The sequence below is a fragment of the Scomber scombrus genome, chromosome 6 (assembly GCF_963691925.1).
Source record: "Scomber scombrus chromosome 6, fScoSco1.1, whole genome shotgun sequence".
Taxonomy (NCBI): domain Eukaryota; kingdom Metazoa; phylum Chordata; class Actinopteri; order Scombriformes; family Scombridae; genus Scomber; species Scomber scombrus.
The window spans coordinates 27184891-27205260 of NC_084975.1; the positions used below are offsets into that span (position 1 = coordinate 27184891).

General features: G+C 38.9%; 1 protein-coding gene across 3 annotated transcripts in view; it reads left to right on the forward strand.

The window, feature by feature from the left end:
- ppfibp2b (PPFIA binding protein 2b) overlaps positions 1-20370 on the forward strand; it is an 80940-nt gene that overhangs the window by 14685 nt on the left and 45885 nt on the right. For all 3 annotated transcript variants that reach the window (XM_062420594.1, XM_062420596.1, XM_062420595.1), the window contains exons 2-3: positions 8049-8153; positions 12581-12789. In XM_062420594.1, coding sequence (XP_062276578.1) covers positions 8072-8153; positions 12581-12789 — 291 coding nt within the window. In that variant the 5' untranslated portion in view covers positions 8049-8071. The remainder of the gene's footprint in view (positions 1-8048; positions 8154-12580; positions 12790-20370) is intronic.

Sequence of the window (20370 nt, forward strand, 5' to 3'; positions counted from 1 at the left end):
ATGTGACGTTCACATGTTAACAAGGCTAAACTCAAACAAGAGCTAGGCTAGTTGTTTACATTATATATCTATCTATATTTTCAGTGTGGAGAGCTCTAGATGGTCTTCTACCAAACAATTTACCATCATTAATAAATGGATAAATCATGCCATATTATTTTCATTGATTCATTGTTTTATTTCTGCCTTCAGAGCTGCTCTTCCTCTGTCAGATATGTGCAGAACAAAAACTACAATCTGTACTGAATTAGCTGTCACAACATTATCTTTAAAGCGATTCTGTGCAGCTTCTTCTCTAACTGAATGAATGGTGGGCTGACACCAGGGAAATGAATGTGAAAGTGAGTGTGTTTCATTGATGTACAGCCCAGCTGTGTGTGCCTGTATGTCTCCATCCTCCTCTGATTACAGTAAGGCAGCTTGATGATTAATAATAAGCTGTGCTTATGATAATGGTCCAGAGGCTAAGTGTCGTACATCAATCCGCTCACTGTCATCTCATATCAGCTCTGCTGTTTGCCTTTGTTGGAGGAGCTCTGCCTTGTGGGTGAAATCTTTTTACCACTGTCTCTTCATAGTTCATCTCTTCTTCACTTCATCTCTGCTGCTTTATGTTTGCATCACTGTGTATCTGTTTGTTTCTCACTGTACATTCTATTGTCATCATTTTGTCTGTGTGTGCTACTTAATAGAGTAATGGGTTAAACTGGAAGTCATTCAGTAGACTTTTGGCTTTTGTCAACTGTCAGCATTAAAAATTTGCACAATTTCTTTTTCACAGGTTTAATCTATTGATCTTAGCTGTTGGTGCCCTCGGGCAAATTGTTCAACTGAGGATTACTATAGTCAAACTGCTCCACCACCGACATTAAAAGAATGTGGTAGTGCTGGGTGCCTGCTAGGTGTCAGTGTGTGTATACTGTAACAAAAGTAGATGTGTAAACTCTACACTATGGCCCATATTACAATGCGTGCTTCTTAATCTAGGTGATAATTCATTTAACATAGCTGGGATCTTTTATGGTAACTTATAACCAGGTGAAATGAATTGAATGAATTGAATTGGTACTCTGACAAGTTCCCTTTCAGTTAGAAATGAAACCCCAATGAATCATTATAGGTTAAAGTAAAGGTGTCACACAAACACTGTTATTATCTCCTCATGCACAGCATTCATTGCAGGGATAAAACACTAGACTTAAGCTTCCTGGAACAAAATTATAGGCAGAACTGGTTCTTGGCTGCATTAGGTCAGCACATTACAGCATGTGCACCTGTCGGTGCAGATTGAAATAGCTAAACAACTATTGGAGGAATACCCAAACAATCTATCCTAATGATTTTGGCGATCTTCTGACTTTTCCTCTAGCACTACCATGAGGTTGACATTTGTCGTTCTGAGTGAAATATCTCAACAACTTTTAGATGAAGTGGTCACGAAATCTGACACAGACCTTCAGCCAGAAGTTAGGGTGAATTGTAATAAGTTTGATGGTTCCTCGACCTTACAATTAACGCCATCATACAACCTGCAAAGCCGTGTCGTGACCTTTGACTCAACTGCACTTTGTGTTTCAGTGATATTAGCAAATGTTAGCGTGCTTACTTGCTAGCCTAAGATGATAAACATTATACTTGCTTTAAAAAAATCTGCATGTTAGCTCCATTGTGAGCACGTTATCATGCTTGCGTTAGCGTTTAGCTAAAAGTAGCTCCGAGCCTAGCTGCTTGCTTGGTGTTATTTGAAAGCACATTGAACAGCGCTGAGATACGATATGATACAGTTCCAGATTAGTTTATTGTATCTCCACCTTCATGTGTATCTTATTTAGCGTCTTAACAGTACTTTTCATCTGTATATTTACCTTTTTTCTTTACATTATAGTGAATGACGTGATGAGGGGAAATATTCAGTGTTTGCATGTTCACATTGCAGTTTGTTTTCCTCATGATGATCGTTGACTGGAAGTCATGTGTTGTTTTGTGTTATGGTTCATTACCTTCACTCTGAGGGCAAAATAGATTACAGCAAAGAAATGAGAGCAGAAGTCGACTGGACTGACCAGAATATAACACAGCGCACAGTAGAGGAGAGAATAATCAGATAATATATATATAGAGAGAGAGAGTGAGAGTAAGAGGGAGCGTAAAACAGAGCCACATTTCCTTGAGAGAAGTGAGCAAAGCAGAGCAGAGTTGAATCAAAAAGCACTTCAGCAGGACTAAATAGGACAATAAAGAGCAGAGCAGATCAACACAGGACAGTACACATCGGTGTGATGCTGGGAGTCACTGTAAACTGTATGTTCCTGCAACCCCCCAGCAGCCACGCATCAGACACGGTTCACCAGATCACACACTACCCACAGCCACACACTGGAAAAGATAAACAGTATTCAAGCCCACAGACTTAACTCTGGGATGATACTTTTTATAGCTTTGCTCTCTCCTCTCTGTGTCTGTATGTGGGTCCGAGGACAAACAAGCCCACTTATTGAGAAATAATCTTACTTCTTACTGTCTTGTCAAAGCAAATACTGCAGCGCGCGTGTGTGTGCGTGTGTGTGTCTCAGTGGTGTCTTCTAACAGTGAAGGAAGATGTGACACAGTATTAATATAATGGTTCGATACCAGACTATCCTTTATGTGTCTTAAAAGGATGTCTAGGTAGTAGAGCCTAAATGCATTTTGGGTATAAGAGTCCAAAGTATCAAAGCACTTTGCTTTAAAATGAGTGTGTGTATCTTTAGCATGGTTAGAAATTGAAACTCTGGTAATGTTATTACCTTGCTGTACTTACTATATAAAGCTGTATGCAGAATCACTATTGCAGGCAACACACACGCAACCACAATTGACTGACTCAGCTGCAAACACAGCGTAGCCTTCTACTGTCACATTGATGCTTAACTGTAAAACTTTATACAGTTCAACTCTGTTAAAACTTGCTTTGTTTTTTTAACTGTTCACATAATAAGAATATCTAACCAGCAACTCAGCCTTTAAGCAATAATATCCATTTCAAAGTTAAAGCAGCACTTCAATATTCAATATTTTCATATTTACAGTTGATCAAATGATGCTGCGTAATGTAAAATGGGCCGCTCACAATGACAAAGCTATAAAGAAAATCATCACCCAAATCTAGCAGTTACTCAAATCACATACTTTCATTAGCACACTTCTTTGTAGTACACTGTGTACATACAATATGTACCTACTTGCATAGTGCTAAAATGTCGATAGTGTCCATAGTTACACACTCCATCCAGGTACTCGTAGTGCTCCATACTTCTAAGTGTGAATGCACTTATGCACTCTAATTATGAAGTGGAAGTAGAGAAGTATGAGATTTGAGACACAGCACAGATGATAATCCTCTCATCTCTTTGAAACATTTGCTGATCTTTTAGGTTGACTGTCACGGCTCTCATCGAACACACTAGTAACATAGAAGAAAAGCAGAACAGCTGATGTTTTATGTTAGTCTTATTTTTTCATCTCGTTTTTTTTTTTTCAAATTCAGGATCACACTTAAAACATACACACTCCCCTTCCCCAGCCTTCTTACATCTTTCCTCTACCCACCACCACATAAGATTAATAATCGTGGCAGTGATAAAATTGGAAAAGTATGTGTAAAATCTTCTGCACTGTTGTAGTGGAAGACTACTTAAGAAAGTGACATTAGCAACACAACACAAGACAAGTCTGCTTTACCTTTTTGCCGTTTTTCACTGACTTTAAATGGACCAGCAGCTCCAGCCTGATATGGTATTGAATAAGTCAATATATAATATAATATGGGAAAAATCTCCCATAGATTTTTCATAGCCCGTTTAATAACTGATTTTGATTCTGTCTTCTGTCCTTTTTGTTTTGACTGGGAAAGCAAAGCGGGTGCAGATTCCAGCTGCCTTCAGCACTGATAGGAATGGGCAAATCATTAAAGATAACAGCGGGCTGTGCAGTAAAAGTGTCATGAAAAGAAGAGCTGTTTACTAAATCGCTTGTGTTCATCACCTAATACCCTTCAGAAGTTAGTAAGTTTGTTAAAAAAAATAAATAAATAAAAAAGTTGCAGAGCAGTAATGAAGAGTGGTGCTGGCTGACAGTCATGATAGTGCTAACAGACTGATGGCCACAGTTTCTGGATGGAAAGTTGCTGTCAGCTGTGGGCAGTTAAGCAACATAAACACACACACACACACATACACACACACACACACACACACACACACACACACACACACACACACTACCCTCTGTACTCATCTCTCTCTTGAGTCGAAGCGAGGCTGGAGGTGATAAGGAGGAGCGAGATTGAAGCAGAGCAGCTGACACAGACTGCTTTGTTTTCTTTCTCTTTCACACACACACACAGGTGCAGCACATGGAAAATATCTTTTGATATGATTGTTTGCATGCAGGCAGCTGTAGCAGATGTTTTTACTTTTTATCACAGCGATAACCAGGCTGGATTACATGATATAAAATAGGTGCTTCTGTATTATGGTGATCTATGTGTTTAATGTAGGTTTTTTGACTCTCAACATAACACGAAGGCAGGAAGCATCATCAAGCATCTACAACTACAGTTTATTGTGTTTTATTGTTTGTGTGTGTGAGTGGAAGACATTCTGAAAGCTGCTGTTTCCTGCACGAAATGTGCTTGGACTGCAGGGTGCTGGATTTGAAGTTCTTAATAGCTTATCTTACTCACAGCAGGGGGAAGAGGGTTGCAGCAGGTGTTTGTATTAGGGTGTGTGTGTGTATGTGCGAAAGGCTTTGCAGAAAGGTGCTGACCTGTCATGCGTCGTTTGTCAGTAAACTCCCCCGTCAGACAGGAAATCTGGTTGACCTATCATCCAGTATGAGATAGGATGGAGGGAGTAAAGTTTTTAAAAAAATCTTGCAATCACAGCTCTCGGGTCACTTTCTCAATCCTCAGTATTGTGTAAAAGTGGTTATTTATCAGTGTTGATTAGCTAAGAAAAGGGCAGATTTGTAGTTGTATGCCAGTACTTTTAAGTAATGTTAAAGTCTGTTGTAAAAAGAGAAACTGTCCAAAAGAAGCTATACTTTGTCAGCACCTGAACACTTTTTCACTGTCAGAAAAGTCTACAGAGTTTCTTTTGACTGAGGAGCCAGAGCAGGTGTAACCGCACAGTGTCGGACTAACTCGTTTTTCTGGAGTGCGTCAGTCTTCCTGGGAAAAGGTGTGTCTGTGTTTCTACATCAACCCGAGACATGAACGAGAAGTGTTAGATCATCCTGCCGTTCACTCTAACAGGGGATTTTCTATGCAAACAAGCTAGCGGCTTATTTAGCATCTGATTGTTATCTGCAGTGTAATATTAATTTAAAAAAAGGTAGCACTGGTGTACTAATATAGTTTTCACATCTTTAATTTGCTTGTTAATCCTTGAATCTATAGCAACATGTAATGTAATAGTTCATATTATCTTAATTGAACTCTCAATGTTGTGTATGTTTTGTATTTCACTCAGCTATGCAATTTTTTATTTTTTTATTGGTTTATTTGCACATTTGTAAAATAAAAGTAAGATAAAAATAGTAATTAAGAAATAAAACACACATGTGGGTAAGGTAGAAAACCACTATGAGTTTATCTTAAAACCTCACCTATAGGAGATAAAACATGATGCCAAATAAACATAAATATCATTAACCTATTTAATATTATGTAAAAACATTGCAAAATAAAATAAAGCAAAACAGCAGATTGCAAAATGTAAGTTACCTGGCTGGTGGAGTTTTTTGTAAAAAAAAAAAAAAAAAAAATAATGTTTACATTCGTTATCCTTCATTAAAACGTAAGGCTTAATTAATGTGCAGGAATGCATTACTTTTCTCATAAAACACCTGCAGAGCTGATTTTTGTAAGATTTTAAACCTACATTGTTGTTATTTGTGTTTACTTAATGGCACTCTTTATCTTCCGTAGCTTTGATGACACAGCCCCACAGTAGGTCATCGCTATCAGCTGTCAATCAGTGGAATAGTGTGATATAGAATCAGCAGCAATGTGTATCATGTCATTTTGTTGTGTCTTTTAGTCTTTACACAAAAGACAGAACAAGCTTGACTCTCAGGTAAAATATAAAGAAGCATAAAAACATTGAAGTGAATATTATAAACATTTTGCTGCAGGATTCAGATGTGAACGTCTCCATTTATTCGAGGCTTTTCAGCAGTAAGGAGTAACATAAAATCACGAGGAGATCCGGAGAAGTTCCCACACACACAGACACACCCTTTGCCCATTCACTCTCTCCTCGCTCTCACGGTCTTTCCTTTCCTTTCCAAACAAACACACACATTTAACTCATTTCGACACACTCACACAATAGTTAACACAGATTGAGCAATATGAGAGACAGAGGCGAGGATTTGTTCCCCTTTTAGCGGTTGTGTCTCGTCAGCTCTGCGTCAGGACGGTAATCTCTACATCAGCACCTCCTCATACACAAAGAAACACACAGAATCATGTAAAACCACAATTTTCTCTCTTTTTTCTCACACACACACAGACAAAGGCGTGGTTGTCCTGTCGAGGTCAACAATCACAATACTGTTGAACAGAGTCACTGTCAGTATTGTGTGAATGGTGCCATCACCCTCTGCTCCCATTAATATATTTATAATGTACTTCTGTACACACACACACACACACACACACACACACACACACACACACACACACACACACACACACACACACACACCACAGTCTTAATGACAGCATGTTACTGTAGTTTCATTGGACGTTTGATGCATATCGTGTGTGGGTTGTATCTGTTAAAGTTGCTGCTAATGTAGAGGAGCATCAGGCTGCTCAGTAGGGGGGTGGGGGGTTGATTCTCCCAAGGCAGTCAGTAGATTACATCACCGCTCTTCCTCCACGATTTCCACATGTTGACGCCTGTTCGCCCGTAAGTCGGCACGACAGCGCAGCAGGGAGGGACGAGAGCCTTGAAGGAGAGATGACAGAAGAGGGATGAGCAGTGGGCAAAGAAGGGATGACAGGAGGGAGGACCGGCGGGGTGGGAAAAGCAGGAAACAAGGGGGGCAGGAGATGGAGAGGGCAGAACCAGAGGCAGAGATGATGGATGGATAGTCAATCCTGCTTTGAGAAATGAAAAAAAAAAAGTGTGTGTGTGACCTTGTTTAGTGAGGCTGTGTGTGACTTTATGCTTGCCTGCAGTGGTGGCTCATACATGGGTTACATGCATATGTATAAAAAACACAAACACTGTTATGTACATGATAAGTGAGAAAATCCTCAAAACTTTGCAAAGAAAAAAAAACAAAAAAAAACGTGTTGCATTCAGGACAGTTTGGAAATCTGTGAACTTTTTGGACCTCTGTTGGTGATCAGTAGAAACTCCAACATCAGCAGAATTTACATTTAAAAAAATGTCCATTTTAATTAGGACTGCCTAAGTGAAAACATTAAAAACGATTATTATCTATATCATATATACGATAAACACCATCCATTAAGCATTATCATGTTATTTAATGCACAATCTATTAATTGGCTTCTATTTTCCAGCTGCAGAGAATGTTACACTGCAGATGTGAAAGATATCCTAATGTAACAAATGTCTCTGCTTTGCACAACAAATATGTACTTCCTCGTGTGTGTGTGTGTGTGTGTGTGTGTGTGTGTGTGTGTGTGTGTGTGTGTGTGTGTGTGTGTGTGTGTGTGTGTGTGTGTGTGTGTGTGTGTGTGTGTGTGTAAATATATAATAAGAGGCTTATTCAGGTATTTGCCTAAAGAAAATTTGGCAAACAAACGAGATCCATGGATTACAGTTGGCTGGAGTATCCACCCCTCCATGCATGTCCTGCTTAGTTTTAGAAAAAGTCACGTTTACTTCGAGCCATTCCGATGCTTTCCAGATGTTTGGTTGGTTACTTTCCAGATGTTTTGTGTATTCTTTACTCACTGTATTATATATAAAATAACAATATATTAAGCTGATAATGAATTCAGTGTCTCTTTTTCCCCTATTGTGCAGAACATCAGAAAAGCTGAGATCTGATGCTTCCCGCCATCACCATGGAAACGGAGGCCAGTCACATGCTGGAGGCAGCTCTGGAGCAGATGGATGACATCATTGCAGGTAAGAGCTATGGAGCCATAGTCGTGTCATCTTTGTTACAGGAAGTATGAGGGTTTTTTGTTTTTTTAAATTTTGGAACCTTTGGTGTCAGTTATGAGACACGCTCTATGTTTATATGTGTGAGTGGAACCAGTTTGACCTTTTTCTGACAGCAGAGGGTTAATAAGTGGTAAACCAGGGACCAGCACAGCCTTGGCCAACAAGGTTTAACTAACAGTGGAGGTAAATGGTTAATGTGCACCAACAGCATTATGTGGGAAAAACAAGCAAAGGTAACACTTCAATCACAGAGGATGAGAGAGAGAGAGAGAGAGAGAGCGAGAACGAGAGAGACTTCAAGCCATAGTGAATCTTGCACATTTATATTCATATTGTATAATTGATAGTAGTAATTAAATATCCCAGAGTTAGTTCATTTAATTTATTCATATTTTGTTGTTTTTACAAAACAAAAAACAAAAAAAACCTTTCCAGCCACTAGGGGGGAGACAAACTCCCATTTTTTTGTCTATACTGACAACCTTACATTATTATTATTATGTTTTAAAAAAGGACTAAGAGGACAATAATGCCGTTGCTACCATGGCAACATTTTTAGCCCGACCCTGTGTCATTTCACCCTCAGCATCAACACACCACATTCTGTCATGTAGCAGTTCATAGGTACCTCTGTCACTTCAGACGCTCAGCTAGTTCACCAAAAACCCGCTGACCTCATCGAGTGCTCCGAGTTTGCCTTTCCAGCTCTAAGTGACCGCAAATAGAAATGCATTAAAAAGCCCATTAGCGATAACATCGGCCAATCAGGAAATTAGGGCCACTTATCAAAAGAAATGTTGATATGTTGCTCATATTGCATTCCATGAACAAGAGTTGATTTCTTTTTCTCTCTGGTTAAGTATCTTGTGGGAATACAAGTGAAAAGCACTCCACTGGTTAATGTTGTTGTGATTGCAACAGTGCTGCCATTTATTGGTTGCAGACAGAGCACAGCGGTGACAGCGGCTCCCAACTTTTTTTGTTTTTCTTTTGACCTTTATTTATACAGGTAATCTCATTGAGACTTGGGGGCTCATTTTTCAAGAGAGACCTGTCCTGGGACAACATAACAATACAAAAGTCAAATACAGTCAATACAAAAGTCTGCGCATGGGCAATGATGACCAGTTGACCAATGACTACAAAGATGTTTGAGGGGTTTACAGCCTGTTATGAATCTTAGTGCTGCGTGATTAACAGCGTCTAGCAAATGAAGAGAGTCAGCAGAGGCATTCATATACATAACACCTCCATAATCAAGAAGAAGCAAGAAGTTGGCAGCAATGAGGTTTTTCCTAGCATTAAATGAAAAACAAGATTTGTTCCTAAAGGAAAAACTCAATTTTAGTATCGATATCTTTAAAACGTTAAGGTTTGTTTCAATGTAAAGTTTCATCAATTGTGATTTCTAAAAGGCCACCCTTGAAATGGAGTGTCTATCAAAAAAAGCAGCTTTTAAAATATCTTGAAATAACTAACTATGGAATAAGATTTTTGAAAATGATCACAAGCAAACAGAGGAATATAAAACGTGTTCCCAGAAAATGACTGTAGTGAGGTGCACCAAGTAATAGCTGCAGCTCAGGTAATGTTAGCAAGCAAAGGCAATAAAGCTCCTCAGATGATGTTTACCATCGCTGTGTCCAAGTCTGTTCTATCTGAATGGTCTCACGTATTGTAAATAAGTAAATCATTTTCAACAACTTTCACTACATTCAGAGCTCAAGAGAGTCAAGTGGGACAGGACCAAGGTGCAGAATAACTGAAATAGTTTAGACTTCAGGCTCATTTGAGTTTGTATGATCCAGTGAACAGCTGATGTCCTCTGATGTCTGATTTAATGTTCTGTCCATCTCTTGTTGACCTATTATAGAAATCAACAAAAATAGAAATAATGTTAAAGGAAGCCGTCAGTCCAATGACCAGTAGAGGATGTCCACAGATGTCTAGCAGGGACTTAAACTGGACATAACCACATATCCTGTTGGTGAACTATCACAGATGTCTGCAGATATCAATTTTGGCTTTACATACGCCATCGCTCAGAGGGAATGAACCTCTTTTGAACAACTTTTGCGGTTGTCTTTTCAAAACATAAATCTTCAACCCATGAGGGATGTAGATTACATCCATTCATGTTGAATAAATGTCAAAATGATCTCTCTCACTTTCTCTCTCTCTCTCTCTCTCTCTCTCTCTCTCTCTCTCTCTCTCTCTCTCTCTCTCTCTCTCTCTCTCTCTCTCTCTCTCTCTCTCTCTCTCTCTCTCTCTCTTTCATTACTGACGGTGGCCTCTGGGATCAGACAGGGATGCCATTTCCTACAAGTCATCTCAGAATCAGTTTATTGCCAAGTATGTTTTCACATACAAGGAATTTGGCTTGGTGAACATACCAAGAGAAGAATAAAAAAAGGGGAAAAAGATTATGATATAAAATAGAAAATCTTGCATGAATCTATATAATTGCTTTCATGCAGCTTTGTTTACCATGCTGGCTTCATCTGGTTGTTAGGTGGGGAAGGAGACACATGAGAAATGACTGATGTGTCCCATCACAGATATTATTAACTGTCGCCTAACGACTAGCAGGACAGTCAAATCCAAAGAAGTTACAAGTAGCTAAATGTGTATCTTAATCTCTGGCATTAACTGAGATTGTATTAAAAAAATAAATTCCTTAAAACTAAAATACAGAAGAAAAAAAACAACACAAAGCAGCATTCAATTTGTTGTTTTCCAAGCAAATAATCAATGTATGTTTTCTAGTGCCGCAAACTTTATTAGTTACATTTTGCAGCATTAAAATAAACACACTTATTTTGGCGATCTGCTAGACTCCCGAACCTGAGTCATGAAGGTTATGGTGTTTTCTCCTCCAGCACATCGATGGTAGACTGGTGTGCTATATGGCTACTATTCTGTGTAGCTATTTTAGTAAAAGAAAGTGTACAAGCACTGGAATATACAATAACTGTACATTTAATAAAGCCCTGGAGGGCAGGAGTGAATGTTAAATAATGCCCATCCATACGGGGCGCTCTAAGAAGGTAAAGATCATTTCATTGGTCAACACATTGACAGGGTTGCTGCATAAAAAATCAGAGAGCAGAGCCGAAATTTGAGAGCAGAGCCGATATTTGAGAGCAGGAGCTATTTGAGTGTGAGGGAAACATTTCAAAATCTGCACATGAAATCAATAAATCACGCTCTCGAATAAATAAAGGATTGTGGGGGGAAAAGCCCCATTAATGTTTGTACAGACAGTATAATTAGCTTTGTTTTCTGTCTGAGCACACATTAAGAAATCAACTAAATCCAGAGCCCTTTTGTTCCAGTGCAGAAAAAAAAGTGTTCTGAAGTTGAGCCAAAGCTAATAAAATGTTTGATTTGGCCAAAAGTGAATAGAAGACATTTCAAAGCAATCACCGAAGCAGAACGCCAGATTTACAGCAAAATCAAAAGCCGGAGTGTTCCTCTTCCAGTTGTTTTGGAGTTGTCGTAGTTTGTATCTAGACTGAGTTGACAGTGCGTGCATAATGGTTTCCTCTGTGTGGGTGTGTGTGTGGTTGTGTGTGTGGTTGTGGTTGTGTGTGTGGTTGTGTGTGTGTGTGTGGTTGCGTGTGTGTGTGTGTGCGTGCGTACACGCTGGCCCAGATACATTGAAGTCTGCATGGATGGACGCAGAGATGAGTGGGAGAATGGGTTCATATTCGGTTTATTTCTATATTCATATCGCGCATGCTTAATGTTCACTTCTCCACAGATATCTTAAATATTAGGTTTTTTTTTTCATATCCTCAAATATTGTACCAAAATTTAAAAAATAAAAATAAAATAATAATAATAAAATAAGTAATTATAATAAAATAGAAAAATAATAATAATAATAAACAATTAATAATTTAAAAAAGTAATTAAAATTGAAATTAAGAATGAAATAAAAAGGAGCATATGTTCATAATAAATACAGCATATGCATATCAGGGTAAATAGCCATATAATATTTCAATTGCTGCACACAAGCTGCTTCAAGAAACTCAAGCAAAGGTTTGTTTTTTATTATGTGCTGTTTAATCATTTTGGACTCCATATACTGTATAGAGGCTCTTTTATTGCGTGGCTGTTTTTTAGAGCCACAATTATTTGAGTGCATCCAGATGTCTCTGTGTGTGTGTCGATCCTTACAGTTCGTGTGTGTTCCAGGGAAATGATCCAGGTGACACATGGACATTTTTTGGGAAAATATCCGGGAGGATGCGCGGCAGCTCTGATTACATTCAGTTGTTCCCCATGTTCAGAGTTTTTATTCTAGTGCTTCATGCAATAATAATTCACTCATGTTTAATAACACTCCTCCTACTCCTCCTCCTTGTCATAAAACTCTCCAGGTTCAAAAGCAGCAGCCGTGGATTTTTCTAACAGCATGTATGACCTGGGTTCACCAGTCAGCGCCGTACCGCTGCAGGTCGTCCAGATAGCAGAGGACCTCAAACTGGCTTTGGCGCTCCATCCCAACCAGGAGGAAAGAGACATCCTTAGGGCACAGCTACCTACAGAAACAGCACAAGCTCTCATAGACTGGCTACAGAGGGGAACTGTGAGTACACTATGGGCTATACTTCAAATCGGCTTCATTTCTAAACTTCACTCACAACATGATATCTTGTCTAATGTTTGTTTTCTTCAGTGCTGTGTTCAAAATCATAATTGCAGGCCATGTCAGCAGGAAATCATTATAATCATAATCATATCAAGCTGCATCATGATGCAGTCTGTTTACTGAGCAGTCAAAATGAATGTGATTCCATATTGTGTGAGATTATTTCAACATGGTGGAGTTGAGTGTTTTGTGCCATGTTTGACCTTGACTTGACTTTGATTTTCCTTCCTGTTAAAAACAGTTGAAGAAGTAGCTTTCACAAGCTACCAGCAAAAATGCAAAGACAGTAGACAAAAAAACATAGAAAGGACAACTTTCATATTGAGTTAAAAGCCAAAGAATAAAAATGTGTTTTAAGATGGGATTTAAAAACAGGCATTGTGGGGCCAGCCAAACTCAAAGAGGCAACTCATTCCAGAGCCTAACTAGGCCTATCACAGCTGCTAAATGCTCCACTGTGTTCACCAGCATAGTCACTCACTTTGTCTGTTTGAGAGTCAGGTGATAAATCTCAGTTTGTTCATCGATGCAAGTGACCTGTTTCACATCACACTCATTCATTTGATCAATTATTTATAAAAAAAAAAAGTTTTCTAGATAGTTGGTCAGTCTAGGTCTGTCAATAACTGCTTTTGTTGCAAGATATATTGTCTCAGAAATAATCGCAATAAACGATATTATTGTCATTTGAAGATCATTTTATACCACTGATATAATGATAACAAACTGGCATAATAATGCAAAGGGTGTGGGGGCTGGGATTGGAGAGTGGGAGCTACACTTCTGTAAAAACACAGACTGCCATCATTGGCCAGGAAAGAGTTATTTACCATTAATTCTATATAAGCGGCTCTGGTCACTTCTACAGTCTCAACTCTAGTCTCAACTATTTGCTTAGCCAATGTGTCATGAATAGCCTCTTAGCTGCTAATGTGAAGTGTGGCATCACCATGATATGTTGTAACTAATTAAATAACCACCTTTGGATGCCATGATTTGAAGTCTGCAAGGACTTCAACAACAAGCAACTGTATTATTATATCTTATTATACAAATGCATCAATGCAAAGAACTTCAATATCCATATATAAAGTTGTTGGTTTTAACTTTGTAGTGAAAATAACACATCTGGGTTAGAAATCATACTGTATTCTCTGTGTTCATGTCTCTGTGAGTAAATGTTGTGTTCACTTGCACTCGGGACAAGACAAATCTCTTGACCATGCACGAGTTCTATCAGTAGATTGATTGTGATGTTTCAGAAAGGAGACGGTCTGTGAGAAATGAAGTCAGATGTGTGCTAATATGCTAACCCAAAGAACCAGCTGTTTTGTGATGAAAGGCCCCCTTTCAGCGGGGAATATTTATGTTTACGGCGGACTGTGTTTTTCTTCTCTTTTTTTGCTCTTCTTTTGAGGGCCGAGTTCTTCATAACACATTAGCAAAGAGAGGCTGGATTCATCTGGTCATTTAATGAAAGTGTTTGTACAACAGTGGAAAAAGCTGATGTTGTTGCTTAACCCAGGGTTTAAATATCACTTATGTTGAACTTGTTTAGCTTTTAAAGTGGAATATGAGAAAGTTGAATCATTCTAGCAGCGAAGGAAAAACTAACATGCACTACTAAACTATCATCTAGTGTTTTCACAGCGGAGGGACAGTTACAGCGGGGGTCAGACGGGGTCAGCCGAAGGGTCAGAGAGGGAGGAGGAGAGGAATTTAGATGCTGTGCTACAGAACAGCTATTCTCTGCTGCATGAGGTTGGCACATCTCTGTGAGGATGAACTCTGGGCTCTCAGTCTGTTCCTCTGCATGCTTTGTTCCTCTCTTTCTTTCTGTCTTATCTTTTATATCAGGCTGACACAAGAATGAAAAATAATTCAGAATAATTTATGTCGTAAAAATGTGGCTTTTTCAATGGAGTTGATTCTTTACTGTGACTTTATTTTGAAGGGACAACGCGTTTCCCCTGCAGCTTCCTCAGGTTCAATTCAGGATACATGACCCACCATCACAATCAAAACAGAACATATCACTAAGGGCACAACACCAATAATCTACTACACAATATACACCCCTCAAAAATTTTCATTGACCTTCTTATGTTTAAAAAAAAAGTCACAGTAAAATCAGTTCAGTGTGCCGTGGTTAATTTTCACTTTTGGCTTTACCCTTACATACTGTTCAGGGTCAAATTTCACCCTTTTTTAACATTTGAGAGCTGAAAAAACACCCTATAAACATTTTATTTTAACCACACTTTTCCTAATGTGACCAACAATATACAAAAATATAAATAAAATGCACAATTTGTTTTATTCTTGTGCAGATGATATGTATTTTTATATATGCAAATGTACAAAAAAACTCCAAAACCAGCATTCAAACATGTTGTAGTCACCTTATTCTGTAAAATGTTCTACTGGACCATAAAATAGTGATTGTGAATGTCTTTTTTCTATAGAATTAGTCAATCAATCACTGATGGGGGCATTTATGAATGTGAATTGGTGTAGAGACTAATTATTAGTCAGAATATGAACAGTATGTAAGGGTTAAGATGCTCCTGCGACCAGTTGAACTGATGAAGTTACATTGCATTGCCTCTTTTTAACTGGACTCATGCAACCCAAACATCACTACTATCAGCTTAAGTGTAAATATTAAACACACTTATATGCATAGTTTTAAATCCACATTTATTTCCTTGACTTTTCCCATAGAATCCTCACAAAGCTTTGATTTCACTACATTAATGTTTACTATTAGTATCCACCACTATTACTACACTCAGTATTATTGATCCATAATGAGTAACTCTAATATAAAAAGAGGAAGTGGAGCTCTCACCAGTCATTACAAGTTAGCCAACATAAAATATCACGTAAAAATTCTTCTGCATCCTGATAAAATGCAGCTAATTTCTGAATTAAAACAATAAAGTACCGAAAACAGTAGCTATAGCAGGTGTGGATATGAAGTTTATTATTACACAACACCTCTGTGGCTTGGTGTATGACAATCCTGCTGCATGGTAAGATTTGGGTAATTTTGCCAGACTGTTTTTGGACAATTAGTAATAGCCTCAGTAAGAGTTGAGATGTATGTAGACTCTGATTCTACACCAATAGCTGTAAAAAAGTTCATTTATACATTTGTCATAAATCATTCCTGAAAGTTGAGGTACAGAAAACACAACAGACTTTTCATTTACTACTCAAAATTTGACAAAGTTTTTCCATATTGTCTCTCACCATCATTGTCTTATCACAATTCAGGATATTTACCACTACACACCACACTTTACAGTAAGAGAAGGAGGGAAGGGAAGAACCGGAGAGGTTTGGGATGCATTCCATAAACTTTTTCCTCGGAGACACTATTACAACTGGGGCTATTATCAACTTCCTGCATCGAGCTCTCCCTCCCTCACACACACGCCCTCCCCTCCTCATGTCTGTCCTGTATGGCCTCTCAGCTGCAGTCTTTTGTTTACAATATCTCACTTATTTTACTGCTCCTCTCTCTCTCTCTCTCTCTCTCTCTCTCTCTCTCTCTCTCTCTCTCTCTCTCTCTCTCTCTCTGTCTGTCTCTCTTTCTCTCTCTATCTCTATCTCTCGCTCTCTCTCTCTCTCTCTCTCTCTCTCTCTCTCTTTCCCCCCCTTTTTTTCCTTCATTCTCTTTCTGTTTCACTGCACATTGCTACTCTCACCCCCCTTTCTGCATGTTTGGACACCATCCCTCTACTTCTGACGTGAGCCTGTTTGTAAATGAGGGACTTAGTGTAGTAGTAGTATTAAGGCACTCTGGTCTCTGGCATGAGGATTGACTTACTCAGGACTGTGAGGTAAGGTGATTTTAAATGTTTGTAGGTTTTTTTTTTAGCTGTTAGAAACATCATGACTCATTTGAGGACTTTTTTCTATTTTGTGTAAATGGAAAATGTGATGCTTTGAATTTCTGCAAGGCTCCTTTGTGTTCCTGCTGAACTCACAGAAACAAAGCTGTTGTCAGATGCAGCAGTGCGAGGCTGTTTGCCGCTGTAGTGAAGTGTTGTCCTGCAGAGGCTGCTGTTTTCTGCTCGCAAAGCACTTTCAGATCTGCGCTCGCTGATTGAGACGGTCGAGGCTGGAAAGGGAAAAGTGGATCTTGGATGCAGTTCAGCGGCTATTTGAGCTCCTATATTGTTTCGACAGCAGATGTCTCACATGCTGCTCACAGTTTGCTGGACCCCTCCTCTGTCCCTGCGCCTTTCTTTTTTTTCCTTACTTTTATTCCTCCCCTCGCACATACACCTCCCTCCTTCCTTTATACTGCCCCACTTTCTCCCTCCAAGCTGTTTCCTGTGCTTTCTTGTGATACAAAGGCGTCGTTATTAATCTATTAACTTATTTTATTTAAACAGATATAGTGGAGAACAGTGCAGTTACTGTGATAAATTGAAGGAATTTTATGTAGAAAAAGCTGCTGTGGTTTGAATGTCAACAGGTTGAATTCAGCAACTGTCTAGAGGCCATTAATCATCTTGAGTGCTTTAGTTTTGTTTCACCCGAGGCGATATTTCATGCAAATGAAAGCTCTTTCATTTTTTACCATTTTTACCCCCCCAAAAAAATCTGCAGATGTTTTTAACGGAGTTTACAGTACATTTTCAGGCTGATTTAAATGTCCTCATACATGCAAATGTTGTCGTGTGGTTCCTGCTGCACGCTTGTTGACACTTGTACACCACAGTTTACAGTGTATAAGGTATCTGCTTGTGGAAATACCAAAAAAAAGAAAACTGCGTGAAAGTATCAACAAACAATTTTCTGAGAGTGTTTGCTACAGTGTTTCTGTCACCAATCCAGTTTTACAGTGTTTCGGTTTAGACTGGGAATGTTGTGGTTTGTGGTTAAATCCACCAGAGTGCCCTGTCCAGTTTTGTCTCATGCAGTAAAGACAAACTGCAACGATGAATCAATTAGTTGCCAGCTCTTAAATTAACCGCCAGCTATTTTGATAATTAATTAATCACTTTGAGTCATTTTTTAAGGAAGAAAATCTCTGGGATTCTAGCGTCTCTGTTGGGAATATTTTCTCGTTTCTTTAAACCATTATGACAGTAAACTGAATATCTTTTGGGTTGTGGACAAAACAAGACATTTGGGGCCATTATTTATGGACATTTTCTGACATTTTATGGACCAATCAATAAACTGAGAAATAAATCAACAGATTAATCGATAATGAAAATAATCATTAGTTTCAGCCCTATGAAATCCTGGATCATGTTAGGGGACTCAATTGGTGTATGTCCAGTGCCATTTTTCAGATTCTCACTCACTTCAAAATCAGTGCACATCTACAGTATTTTTAGGGAATGGTTGTGATTATTATAAGTTCAGTATGGTTAGGATTAGACAACTAAAAAACCTACGTTTACGGTTAATATACATTTATACATTCATCCACCACCCTTATTCTCCACCTGGTTACATAAAGGGTACACTACCTCCTACACTTTATTCGAAATTCAAACATCCGTACAAACATGGGGTGAAAAGTTCCTATTCATGTTGTAACAACCTGTTTGAAATGTAAGCTGCAGTCTCTATAAGCGCATCAGACCATTTGAAGTAGTTTTCCTTGTGATTCAGCAGAAGGCGCTCTAAAACTTCACTAGCTCAACCTGTTGCATGCCCTATTGAGCTATCAGTAAACTAACCTAAAGTTAATGTAGTGGTTTGTGAAAATGGAGGACGATAGGGAACAAAGCCGTCCTGAACCGTTAATCACGACACTAAAAACATCTGAGAAGCCGTGTGTTGAAGTATTTTGGGTTCAACACAAAGTCAGGAACAAAGATAAGGCTGTTTGTCGACTTCGTAAAGGCAGCTGTCTTCAATTACAACAAACCTGCGGGCTCACCTGTTAGCTTACCACCCCACTGAACCAGTGGAGATGGATGCACCAAATGTATAACCTCGACTGACTGAATTTGAACGAATTGCGGGTCAGTTCGATTCTGGTCAAACCGGATTTTCTTGAAAAAGTGACAGCCCTAGTTGACACTGGACGTAAATCATTGTATTCTCTCGCTCCTATCTTTCCTCTCTCTCCCCTCTACCCCAACCGGTCGAGGCAGATGGCCGCCCACTTTGAGCCTGGTTCTGCCTGAGGTTTCTTCCTGTTAAAAGGGAGTTTTTTCTTTCCATTGTCGCCAAGTGCTTGCTCATGTGGGAATGTTGGGTCTCTTTAAAATTAAAACCTGAAGAGTACGGTTTAGAACCTGCTCTATGTGTAAAGTGCCTTGAGATGACTTTGTTGTGTTGATTGATATTTTCGGAATCGTCCCCAATCAACTTACTTCCTTGAGATACTGGGCTGTGTTTTTGCCTAGTTTTTAAAAAGCCCGTTCATTCATCTCATGCTGGACGTACAATTGACAATGGATGTGAATGTCATTTTGTTAGAGCTTCTTATAACTGTACAACAGCATTTAAAAAAAAAAGACAGTTCCCCTGTTGCTATGGATAATCATCAACCTTTCCAAAAGGGACTATGTCATCGCTGGAAAGTAGTTCAAGTGAAAGCAGTTCTTTTTGACCACTGGTTTTCAATAGCAGATGAACAAAAGCCTGGCAGATTATCAAGGCAGCTAGTATGTAAGGGTGGCTGCTCCCTCTTGTCCTCATCCTGTCCACCTTCTCTCCCCCCGCCCCCCCCCTCCCCTTCCTGCTCCTCCCCGCTGACCTCAAGAAACAGGATCAAAGACGCCGGTGCTCCACAATTAGTCTGCACCCTGTGGACTTCTCTCCAGGGGGATAGATACTCCACACACGCCCACACACACTTACAGATACACACATGTAAACACAGGAAGCATCATAAGTATGTTATTGGCAGGAAGTCGTGATACCCCTGCGTCTGCCGCTTATTACTGCTGACCCAGCAAGACGTTTCACATGTCTTCAGATGTGTAGATTTATAAGATTGGAGCATTCCCAAAACTCTTCAGGAGGATGTGTGTGTTTGTGCCAGAAGAGACAGGATTGTTCAGTATCTTTTTACAGGAACCAGCTTGCTGAAATGTTTTTGATATACTAGCACAGGGATCAACAAAAACATTTCTAAATACTACACATGGTGGCTTCAACGTAAATGGTTCTATATATAATGAACAAGTCAACAGACAGTGATTGCAGTTCCTAATTGAATCCTTAAGTTCATCTTAATTGAAGCTTCAAAATAAAGTAAAAATATGAATGAAATATCATTGGAATAACACATTCTCTATTATTTAAAGGAGTATTAAGTGATATTTTTTGGCCACTTGGGGGCAGTACAGTGAGCTGTAAACACAACATTGACATATTAACACCTTATTGAGCTAATTTGGAAGATATAGAACAACATTACAACTTATATTCATTTTATTTATTTATACAATGTTAGATTTCAGGTAGATATCTGGTTAAATGTAATCAGTTTTTTTGAAAATGTCGTTATACATCGTATAATGACAATAAATACTA